The sequence below is a fragment of the Arachis ipaensis genome, chromosome B02 (genome assembly GCF_000816755.2).
Source record: "Arachis ipaensis cultivar K30076 chromosome B02, Araip1.1, whole genome shotgun sequence".
Classification (NCBI taxonomy): Eukaryota; Viridiplantae; Streptophyta; class Magnoliopsida; order Fabales; family Fabaceae; genus Arachis; species Arachis ipaensis.
Genome location: NC_029786.2, coordinates 103,473,594 through 103,485,758, shown reverse-complemented (window position 1 = coordinate 103,485,758; position 12,165 = coordinate 103,473,594). Strand labels below are relative to the sequence as shown.

General features: G+C 32.2%; 1 protein-coding gene and 1 non-coding gene across 3 annotated transcripts; one reads left to right on the top strand and one right to left on the bottom strand.

Annotated features, from left to right (window-relative positions):
* On the top strand, positions 1,065-1,145 carry TRNAL-AAG. The gene has a single exon. It is a non-coding gene; the product is annotated as a tRNA-Leu (tRNA).
* On the bottom strand, positions 1,231-8,391 carry LOC107626110 (protease Do-like 2, chloroplastic). 2 transcript variants are annotated; one of them, XM_016328896.2, is made up of 21 exons: positions 8,108-8,391; positions 7,307-7,459; positions 7,112-7,162; positions 6,426-6,499; positions 6,285-6,348; positions 5,992-6,036; positions 5,567-5,674; positions 5,308-5,385; positions 5,135-5,201; positions 4,917-4,975; positions 4,570-4,669; positions 4,104-4,183; positions 3,942-3,998; positions 3,387-3,490; positions 2,841-2,928; positions 2,671-2,756; positions 2,540-2,564; positions 2,380-2,451; positions 2,168-2,218; positions 2,042-2,102; positions 1,231-1,950 (listed from the first exon to the last, which is right to left on the bottom strand). In XM_016328896.2, exons 1-21 carry the CDS (start codon positions 8,273-8,275, stop codon positions 1,706-1,708), a joined length of 1,836 nt encoding a protein of 611 aa, XP_016184382.1. In that variant the 5' UTR covers positions 8,276-8,391; the 3' UTR covers positions 1,231-1,705. The 2 variants fall into 2 exon arrangements, with proteins under 2 accessions (XP_016184382.1, XP_016184381.1); XM_016328895.2 differs by having other exon boundaries at positions 7,307-7,462; positions 8,108-8,336.

Sequence of the window (12,165 nt, the reverse complement as noted above, 5' to 3'; positions counted from 1 at the left end):
TTAGATGTCTTGTATTTTAGAAAATGAAAAATATTTTTATATTTTTAATTAATCAATGATTTATTTGTCTTCAAAATAAAAAATCAAGAATTTATTTGAGGTTTACTCTAAAAAAAATTACCATCATTTTATTATCTAATGTTATTTGAAGCATAAATTGTGAGGACCAAAGACAAATACTAAAGATAGGCTCCTTAATAAAGGTTCATGAATTATAATAATTTTGGTAGGCTATATAGCAAAGTGAGAGGATAAAAATAAGTAGAATGACTACCCTAGAGAAAAGAAAAATGGTGCTTGCTCATTATTGTGCATATGAGTACAATAATAATTAATAAAAGGGCCATGCCATGAGAAACATAGGGGCTAAACAAGCCAGACAAATAATGCAATTGTAAGGGAATCTTAAGCTACTATTGTTTCTTCTTGTCTTTTGATGCATTATTGAGTTAAATTTTTATACAATGCAATTTACAAAACTTTTTTACACTAATATTTAATCATATATTGTCACATAAATAAATAAAAAAAATTATTTAGATGATCATGTAAAAATTAACTATGTTTTCTACATAATAAACCTAATTAAATATTAGTGTCACTTCACACTTATTATATATATAGTGTTAGCTTTCTTTAGTTTATGTGGGTTATTGTGTCACTTCACATTCACATTCGAATTAACTTTCAAATATTATAATTTATATATCTTAGTTGTATAAATTTGTCGTTATTTCAATCACGGACAACAAGTATGAAGGAAAAGACTTGCTATTTGCTTTTGTTGGGTAGTATTATTGGCATCACACACACACACATACTTACTTCTATCACTTTCTGAAATGTCAATGGCAATCAGACACATGAATGTGAATGGTAGGGTCCTTAGGGACTGTATACATGAAACTGTGGAGAGGCACATTCACTGTCATTCTTCCATTCCATTATGCCAAATTAACTGACACCCCCACTTCAACAACGGTCATTCAGATTGTACCTTTAATATGTAATTTTCTAGTTAAAAACAATATGAATAATATTAATTTTGCTTGTAATAACACCAAGTTGAGATGGCCGAGTTGGTCTAAGGCGCCAGATTAAGGTTCTGGTCCGAAAGGGCGTGGGTTCAAATCCCACTCTCAACAAATAAAAGTATTTTTTGTGCCCTTCTAAATTCAACTTGAAATCAAGTTATCTCTAATTTTACCAAGTCTAAATACGCCTTATGGATAGGAATAGAAACAAAATTTCCCACATCTGAAGCCCAATTAAAACGGGCATTAGTAACTATGGTTTGTGTTATAAAAATGTTACATGATTGCATCAAAGGCTTATGTAAGAGCCACTCCTATGTGCACTATTCTCTAAAAATACATAATGCAAGTGAAAATTTTGAGATCAAACCTGATGCCATTCTTTCAGGTTTACTCATATAAAAAAATAAAGTTACAATAAGAATTTAAAAAAAGAAAATTATAAATATCATGAACTCACTTTCCTATCCATTTTCTAACAACAAAAATCTAATAATAATAGAACGGGGAAGGAAGGAGGATTAATGCTTATGGAATGCTCCAAGGGTAGCATAAAACCATTCTTATGATTCACATCAAGATTTGATGAATGACACTGTTGCTGCACTTCTTGCTACCCAAAAATTTGTGAAAAGTTTGCTTTCAAGTATATCCATTAAGTTGCAAAAATTTTACGCCCAGAGAAGTCCATCAAAACCGATTTCGTAATTTGAAACTGGACTATCGCTGTATTCCTTGCCAGACGGTTGGTCGCCTTCTGGCGTATCCACGTATGGTTTCGAAAGATCAGAAGATCTTTCCAATGGAATACCATAATCTGTAAGAATGGAGGATGAAGCTGCAGCAACAGCCTCCCTATCCAAAACAGCAACATAGCTATCTTCGAATTCGAAACATAGATACTTGTCCTTGCATGCTGATCAAGAGAGAAAAGAAACGGCACAACTTTGAGAGATATATTGCAAAATAAAATGAATGGAAAATAGATAAAGAATGTTGCAACTTACAATCAACGAGGTGTGCTAGGTGATGAATGTTTTTAATACGAGTTCCGTTGAATTTCAAAACCTGTGACAAATAATAACCTTAGAGAAACATACTAGTGAGACTCAAATGTCAAAAATGGAAATTACCTGTTGATTGCCCATATCTTCATAACCAATGTTGACTTCATTTGCTAAGACCTATTTATCAGAAAGAAGCAAAGCAAAATTATACCAAAATGCTACATGTTATGAATTACATAATAAATTGTAAAACTGGTAAAAGATTAAGGAATAAATGTAGACAACAAAAACAACATCAGATACATAAATATTTTTAAAGAAGATACCCAGCAACCAACCTGTGAAAGGATTACTAGTTGTTCACCTTTAAATCTTGCCAATGAATAGCGCGCTTTCGCCAATAACTTCAGCTGACCAAAGAAATAAAATAAACTCAGCAATAAACATTATGTTTTGCAACTTTATGCTTTAAAATTAATCTGTCAAATTCAGACTTACCCCCCAATTGTCTTCACATTCTTCCCTGCAGAAGGTTTAATAATGAAATTAGAATACAAAAACTAGGAATACAATCTCCCAAAGAAAAAACCATGGACACTGCTAAATATGAAGAATAATACATAACATACTCTATCAATGGTTCTGAGAGGGGTGTGAATACTAAACCGGCGATTATTAGATAGGAAGGCTGACCTCCATCAATGTGGAAAGGAACCTTGAAGAGAAGAGAGGTTAAAATATAAAAATTGCAACTTAGAGCACGAGAGCATATATCGTATGATATTTATATATCACGTACCAAGTGAACTCGTGGATTCAAAACAATTTTGGTTTTCATAAATTCCCCTGCTCTGATGATACCAAGCTCTGCAGTATCACCTGCAAATCTGTACAAAACAATTATTCTATGTCTCCATGCTAACAATATCAACGTCCATTAAAAAGCAGATGGCAGAAGGTCATAAATTTCTTTGAAGATATTTTCATAATATAGACATCATGGAATCTGATTGGTTTGTTTTGAATAGAGAACTAAACCTTTCCCAATAGTTTTAGCTGGATTCAATCCAACTGGTTTTTGGTGAAGCACTTACTATTATTTGTTTTTTTTTTTTTTATTTAAAAAAGTCAACTTAAATTAATTCTTTCAATGACCAGCTAGGCAAATTAAGATAAAAATATTACAAAAGTATCAAATAGATAAGAAAAAATGGTCTAAAATATTTTTATAGGAAAAAAGAAAATAAAAAAGAGGCAATCGATGTTACTAGCAAAACTAAGAGATAAACCAGAAATCAAATGGAGCATTTAACTTATCTAATTTGGAAGAGACTAAATCTCTTACTTTTGACTAATGAGGAAGTGAAACGCAATTCGTTCATTTGATCGGAATGGAACAGTTCCCTCACAACCAACACGAACATCATCAAAGCTGACAATAACATCACCCTGAAATGGAAAGTTTTATGCAAAACGTTACCATCTGGTACAATTAACTCTAGAAAAGGAAGCTTACTTATGTAACAGTTCCACAGGTATGTATTGTCCAAATCCAATCATAAAAAATTCTTTTACATGGTTAATGACAATGATATAAACTACCTAAAAGAAGACATGACTGATTTTTAATGAGAATAATAAAGAAGACATACTCACAGATATTTTGACAGTTAGCACACTTCACAAATATTTTAATTTTTTTAAAAGAATCAAAATGCATGATAGTGTGACAGTATTTGAGACTCCAAAGCTAGGTTTTAGTTCCAACAGCTACACTTCATGTTAAAATTGCTACCAGGCTAATTATGTGGAGAAGCAAAGAAATGATTCAAGGCTTTGTTGATTGTCGACTAATGGAACATTCAAGGACAATATCATACAAGTTGAAATACTTTGATACCTCTTTTAATACATTATTTGCATCAGAAGTTGGCTCAACTCTGCGTACCAACACACCCTGCGCAGGATGCAATTTGAAATGTCAAATTCAACTATGCATAAAACAGGTAAAGTTGTCGCATAAAAACCTACTTCACCCAGCCAAGATGAGCCAAAGACATACCTCATTAGACTGTACTTTTAGACATGCTCGTAGTGCAGGATTCTCCAGCTTCTGTATTAGTACACCAAGGCATGGGAAACCTGGCAGTAAAAGCTCAGTTTCAGACAGACCTTATAATTTCTATAAGCTTAACTAGGATTATCATATTCTTGTGTGCAGAGATAAACAGAGGTGAATCTATGCAGACAAAATAGATAACACACATGTGAAATCATTTTTAGATGGTCAAGGCATTGGCACGTAGCCTCAACTTGTATTAGTATAACTATCATTACAGAAATCTAGAAATTTTAATTAGCTCACTAGCTTAGAACTTAAATCAATCATTCAAGTTCTGAGACAGAGTCGTACAAATATGATATTAAGACAAAAATTAAATTTCCACATGCAGTACGAGGCAATGCCTTTAGCAGACATAGTAAAGACCAATCAGCCTAATGTGACCTATTTGAGAAGATTTTCTTACCGGTGTATCTGCCATTCTTTTCATAGTCAGTCAGAAAATGGGAAACAACTGTTGATGGAATGACATAACCAATATTCTCGGCTTCTTCAGATCTGTAGACCTAGAGGTGAAGTCCCGTAAGAAAATGACACAGAATAATGCCAGTTCTAATTAGTTAGCACAAGACATTCACTAAGATCTGAAGGGATATTATCTCAACCTAAAGAACTGAAATGGTCATTCTACCTGACAAGTTTACTCTAACATGTCCAGCATGAAAGTGTAACCTTTTCCTCCTTTATAAAAATTGGCATTTTTCATAGCAAAATATACAAGTCTGTTAACAGAAGACCATAAAAAAAATATACCTGAAATGCCACACCAATGCACTCCCCTTGGTCATTGAATGCTGGGCCTCCGCTGTTGCCTAAAATCAAAAGTTGTAAACAATGGCTATCAAATCAATGCACATAGTTCCATATAAGAGGAAGTTGTTTTTCCAACGGTTCTTAGAATAATAAGAGGCTGGAGAATTTTTTTGCTGGAGAGGAGGTGAAACAATCAAACAACTATAAGATCTACTGACCAGGATTTATTGCAGCATCAATTTGAATACCCAACAAATCAGACGATCCATGAGCATATGATGTGACCTGATTACAGGTTTTTTCAATAACTGAGCACTAAAACCATAGAGTAAAACACTTTTATTGATTTTACGGCATATAAAATGGTAATTTTATGTTCAATATATCAAACCTCAATGCGAGATACAACTCCCTTTGTCACTGAAATTGTGTCTCCTCCAAGTGGATATCCCACCACAGTAACAGAATCCTACAAGTTACACGACAAGTATACAGAAACTTCAGTTGATCAGTTCAAACCATGCAAATTGAAATATATTCTATGACAAATTATATGGTATATATGCTTTTAACATTTTCCATTGAAACACTGACAATTTTCAAATTAAAAAAAAAGGAAAAACAAAAATAAAACGAAGGCTATTTCAAACCTGAAGATGCGGCAATCGTCCTAATCTGAGAGGTTCCACATCTCTCCAGAATTCATCACTTTCTACTGAAAGCAAAGCTATATCACAATCAACACCTCTGGCTAAAACCTGTACAGTTCATTCACTGAGAGTAAAGTAACTATATGAACATGTCATGAGTTAGAAGCTATATATGCTTCTAAGCAAACATGCAAAACTTGCACTTTACAATGAATTCACTCCAAGTTTAAAAGCAAGGTATAGCTTACAAGTAAACCTCAGATATATCAAATTTTACCTGCACTAATACAATTTTAGTGACTTATTCACTGACACTTCTTAATGTCCTTACTCACTACTATATGAGATATTTAAGCAAACTGCTCTTCACATAATACTCTTTTTTTTTTTATATAAAAAGGACAAGTCCTTCATAGGAGACACACCTTAGCCACGTATTTTGTATCATCCCCTCTTCTCTTGACTTTAACCTGCAATAAACCACAACAATGGAAAAGTTGGCAGCTTAATGTCTTTAACTTGCTCTATGAACTTACAAATAATTGGTTAAAGTCCAGACATCAAAGTAATATCAAAATCAAACTTAATTTAATCGGGGGTGCTATTTATAACCTTTTGGCAACTGATTCTATGGTCTAAGAACATAATATAATTTATTAATAAAATTTATATTGCAGGATCTACAGCCTGGAGAAAATAGGACAATTAAGGAAATTACCTGTGTATCATGTTCCACACAATGTGCATTGGTTATTAGTTTCCTACCTCCAATCATAAATGCACTGCAAAAAAGGTGGCTTGTAAGATTAAGAATGAATCCATTTTTACTATTCTACTGTTAAGGTTTTCAAAACCTTACCTTCCAGTACTTGCGTATTGTCGCTGTTTTTGCCAAGGAAGTGAGTAATCTGGAGCAGTATGGGTGCAGTAAACCTAAAGATGTCAAAGAAAAAAGATATATTAATAAAAAAAAAATGCATACAGGAGCAGTGCAACACACCAGAAACTATGAAACTACCGAGATTAGATTAGGATTGATCCTTATTGGGGATAAAAAAGGAGGATACATTGATTAAAGCACTTGAACTTATATGCGATGAAATGGATGAGATCATTCAGATTTAGGACAGTCAATCATATAGTGCTATGCCATAAAAGCTCCCTAACAAGGACATGAACAATCTATATATGAATTTAGTGTCTTACACAAGTAAGTGATCAATAACCTATAATCATAGGAAAAATGTTAAAACAAATTAACAAACTTACCGTATAAATCTACTTTAATAGCTTTTAACATACAAAATTTAGTTTTTACCTATGTTTTTCTTGGCCTCCCTCTATCTTTAGTTATTATGGCATTCTCTAGATCTACGCTCCTCATAGGGCTTTTACATGTCTTCACGCATAAGCAAACCACCTAAGGCAAGATTCTACCATATGTTCTATAATAGGCATTGCCCTAACATTTTCTCTAATTCACTATTTTGTCCGCACAAAACAAAAATAACCATCAACCATGAAAAGAAAGTTGTGAAACTTTACCTTCACAACAGCATTAAGGAAAGCAGAGTCTTGTATGTTATTTGGTTCAACCTGAACACAATTATTAGAAGTTGTTATGAAAAAGCAACACCAATACATTTCAAACCCTAACACAAACAAATCAATCTAGCTTTGTTACACAAGAAGTACATAACAATGATAGCATGAAGAATAAGCCATTGTGCCTGTCTATACCTGTTGATCCTTGGAGTCAAATATCAATGACTCCTTATCTTTCTTAGAAATGCCAAAGGACTTATAAGCAGCTGTTTGGGGTCCAACCACACTCCCTTTACCAGACCTTTCCTCTTTACATTCCCTTGGCTTCTTCTTCTTCCCTACAACTTCCTGCTACAGTTTTAGCAGAGCCAAAAAGTTAACAAAAATAATAAACATATAGCATCTGCAACCACCATCAAGTCTTTTCCGACTAAGATAGTTGACTACAAAAAAGGCTTTGCCATGACTTGTCTAACAACAACAAAGGAGTGCAGCAATTATTCCACTTCATTCTTTGGATAAAATAGAAGAGGAACCTTGAAGCAACAGTTGAGTTGTCTAAGCCACCAATGTAATTCTCCGGTTAGGCTGTGCAGCTCATCCCGGATCCTGCCTTAACGCGAGATGCTTATGTACTGCTTTGTTTTTTTACTATTTGAATAAAATGGATTTCCACTCAAAATCCCCCAAATTGGGAGTAACTAAAATCAGGATTTCTAGTTAGAACCCAACAAAAAAAAAATTCAATTCCATCACTAACTATCCATTCCATTGAAAGCTCATCAACCCAAACATACCCTTAGTTGATAATACAAGCTCAGATCACCTAACACTAATGATTAATGAAAAAATGAATGTCAACAACAGCAATTAAGTAAAAGATAAAAGAATGTAAGTAACAAATCATAACTTGCGTATTGAATAATGAATAAACAAATATGCAAGTAAAGGATAAAGAATGTATGATATGGTAAAAGAGTGCGAAGTTGAACTTACTTCTCGATGATTATGTCTATGATGAGGTTGAGGATTGGAAGGTGAGATCTTGCAGTGGCAGTGAAGGGGTTTAAGGAAGAACGAAGAATTTGAGTAGAAGGAGTAACGGAATTTAACGGTGGAAGAGGATAACGGCGAAGTGAAGCTGGATAGTGCTGCAACCGCCATTAATATAAATAGAGAGAGAGAGAGAGAAAGTGTTCAGTGTTGATTCACGGCCACCATTTCTGAAACTAGTGTCTACTTCGTTTCTCTTTTGCTTCTCTTTTTCTTATCCGCTTCTTTGTTTTTGCATTCAAACTCCTATCTTATGTTTTTGGATATTTTTCTTTTCTTTTATGTATTTGTAATAATAATATAATAAAATAATTATTATAAGAATAAAGTATATTTTTTTTGCTTTAAAATTTATTATAAATTTAAAACTTATTAAAAATTTTAAAAGATCCCAAATTTTTATTTATTTTAATTTTGTTCCTAAAATTTTCGATTTGCATCAAGTATGTTTTTGTAGCTAAGTTTTTAAAAAATTTGAAATCAATTTATTAATAATGCATGACAACTATGTTTAGTTTGTTTGTGTTAAAGGTTGTTCTTGTAAAATTATTATTAAATTGGTCTAAAAACTTTTAAAAAATTAACAGTCAAGAATATATTTAATAGAATTATAAAATTTCTAAAATAAAATTAAAACAAAATAAAATTTAAAAATATTTTTCATGAGCATTTATCATGACGTATGAGTCAATAACCCCTAACTCCTATTAAGGGTGTACATGGGCTGGGCCACATCGGGTTTGGCCTAACCCAAGTCTGACCCGAAATATAGAACGAACCTAATTTTTAGACCATAATCCGACTCTAGACCCGATGAAATTTATGCACTTTCGGGTCGGGTAAAAATCGGGTAAAAAACGGGTGAAAATCGGGTCTTTAGCATGTAAAAATTATCTAATCTTCAACCATGATTTCACAATTCACATAGTAAAATTCACTTAAAAAAATGTAACAATAACTAACCCTTCTCTAAAATTAAAGCATAACCACAATCAATACTAATATTGTCTAATAACACCAAATATTTAAATCAATACAAATAACACAATATTATGCATTAGTCTAAAGTCTTATGCATTTTAAACACAAAACATTAACTTATAGTCTTATAATGACTAATAACACAAAATATTATGGTTTACAATACTTAAATTTCACATAAGAATAGTCATCATCCATCACTAATAACACAAAATATTAATTGTGTACGATGACCGAGCTACCGGGCCGAGTTCGGGTAACCCGAGCTATGGCCCGGACCCGACCCGAAATAATGGCCGGATCTATTTTTGTGACCCTTATCCGGCCCTAAACCCGATGGAATCACATCAAATTAGCCCCTAAAAAATTCGGGACCGGACCGGATCTTCGAGCCGGGCCGGGCCATGAACACCTCTAACTCCTATTATTTAACTACAACCCCAACCAAAGTTTCTAAAATTCTAATTGCATTTTTTTTAGATACATAAGTTTCGTTTTTTAGTTTTTGGTAAAAAAGACACAAGTTTCTATTTACATTAAGTACCTAGCAGATTGGAAATTGTCCTAAACGGGCTTTTATATGTACGGAAATTCAGCAATGCATTTAGCGTAAGAGCCCACAAAATCTTAACAATCTTGGCCCAATAAGACTTAAAATGCAATTCGATCCAAAAAACAATACCTGCAGTGCAAATTAGAGTTCCTAAACTCGAAACTAAAATCTCTTTTTGTAACATAATTAACAGAACCAATAAAAGGGGATGAACAACTACAATAATGCAAATTCTGTAGTTTCTATTATTTGGTGTTGATTTTTTTTTTTGTCGAATTTACCTTTTATATCAAATTTTAAATATTTAAAATTTATTAATTTTTATATTTTAAATTAAATATTAATTATTTAACTTTTTTTAGCAATTAAATGGCAACTTTTATACACCAAAAGAAACATTTTATAATAAACTTAGACGAGTAATAGAATATAAATTTGATGTGCACCCTTAAACTCAAGGATAGTTTTAGAGAAAACCTTGAGTTCATCCTTAAATTTGACAAATGGTGAAGTGGACAAGGGTATGTAGGTACATGAAGTTACTCTTATTCTGAGTTTACTCTTTTTCTGCTATCATCTGGTGTTGGATTAACAGCCAACAAAATTGGTTTCTTTTTTTTTGTATTTAGGAGAGTTGCTCAACCACAAATAGAAAGTAAAGTATAAGAGCTCAACAAAACAGATAAATTGGACTAACTATCAAAACAACAAGTCTCATCCTTACAAATGGTACCCCGGCCCAAAACACTTAACACAGACGGAAATCAAATAAAAAATCTACTTCTTATTCGATAAAAATAAGAGACCAAAGACCAACAACTAACAAAAAACAAACCAAAACACCTTGTCAAAACACCAAAACTAAGGTAGCATTTGGTAGAAAGATAGAGACAGAAAGATTGAGCTTGAGAGACAAATACTAAGAGACAGAAATTGAAAATTAATCTCAATATTTTGTTTGATGCAAAATAGGAGACAGAAATTGAAACAAGAATGAAACTCTAATTTGATTTGCATAAAGGTAAAATTAGAATTAATTAATTGAAATGAGGGTATTTTAGATATAAAATATTATTAAAGTTTTAAGTCTCCATCTCTAAATATTTTAGTACCCTATGTCTCCACTTTTTGGAGATACTGAAATACTGAAATTTTGGATACAGAGACAGAAATTTTAATACTAATCTCTGAACTAACAAACATGATATTGAGTCTCAGTCTCTCAGTCTCTATCTCATTACCTTCAAACACAAACGCTACCTAATACTAACTCCTCAAAAAATACCCTACACGTACTACTCCTTAAGTTCCTAAACTCGAAACTAAAATCTCTTTTTGTAACATAATTAACAGAACCAATAAAAGGGGATGAACAACTACAATAATGCAAATTCTGTAGTTTCTATTATTTGGTGTTGATTTTTTTTTTTGTCGAATTTACCTTTTATATCAAATTTTAAATATTTAAAATTTATTAATTTTTATATTTTAAATTAAATATTAATTATTTAACTTTTTTTAGCAATTAAATGGCAACTTTTATACACCAAAAGAAACATTTTATAATAAACTTAGACGAGTAATAGAATATAAATTTGATGTGCACCCTTAAACTCAAGGATAGTTTTAGAGAAAACCTTGAGTTCATCCTTAAATTTGACAAATGGTGAAGTGGACAAGGGTATGTAGGTACATGAAGTTACTCTTATTCTGAGTTTACTCTTTTTCTGCTATCATCTGGTGTTGGATTAACAGCCAACAAAATTGGTTTCTTTTTTTTTGTATTTAGGAGAGTTGCTCAACCACAAATAGAAAGTAAAGTATAAGAGCTCAACAAAACAGATAAATTGGACTAACTATCAAAACAACAAGTCTCATCCTTACAAATGGTACCCCGGCCCAAAACACTTAACACAGACGGAAATCAAATAAAAAATCTACTTCTTATTCGATAAAAATAAGAGACCAAAGACCAACAACTAACAAAAAACAAACCAAAACACCTTGTCAAAACACCAAAACTAAGGTAGCATTTGGTAGAAAGATAGAGACAGAAAGATTGAGCTTGAGAGACAAATACTAAGAGACAGAAATTGAAAATTAATCTCAATATTTTGTTTGATGCAAAATAGGAGACAGAAATTGAAACAAGAATGAAACTCTAATTTGATTTGCATAAAGGTAAAATTAGAATTAATTAATTGAAATGAGGGTATTTTAGATATAAAATATTATTAAAGTTTTAAGTCTCCATCTCTAAATATTTTAGTACCCTATGTCTCCACTTTTTGGAGATACTGAAATACTGAAATTTTGGATACAGAGACAGAAATTTTAATACTAATCTCTGAACTAACAAACATGATATTGAGTCTCAGTCTCTCAGTCTCTATCTCATTACCTTCAAACACAAACGCTACCTAATACTAACTCCTCAAAAAATACCCTACACGTACTACTCCTTATA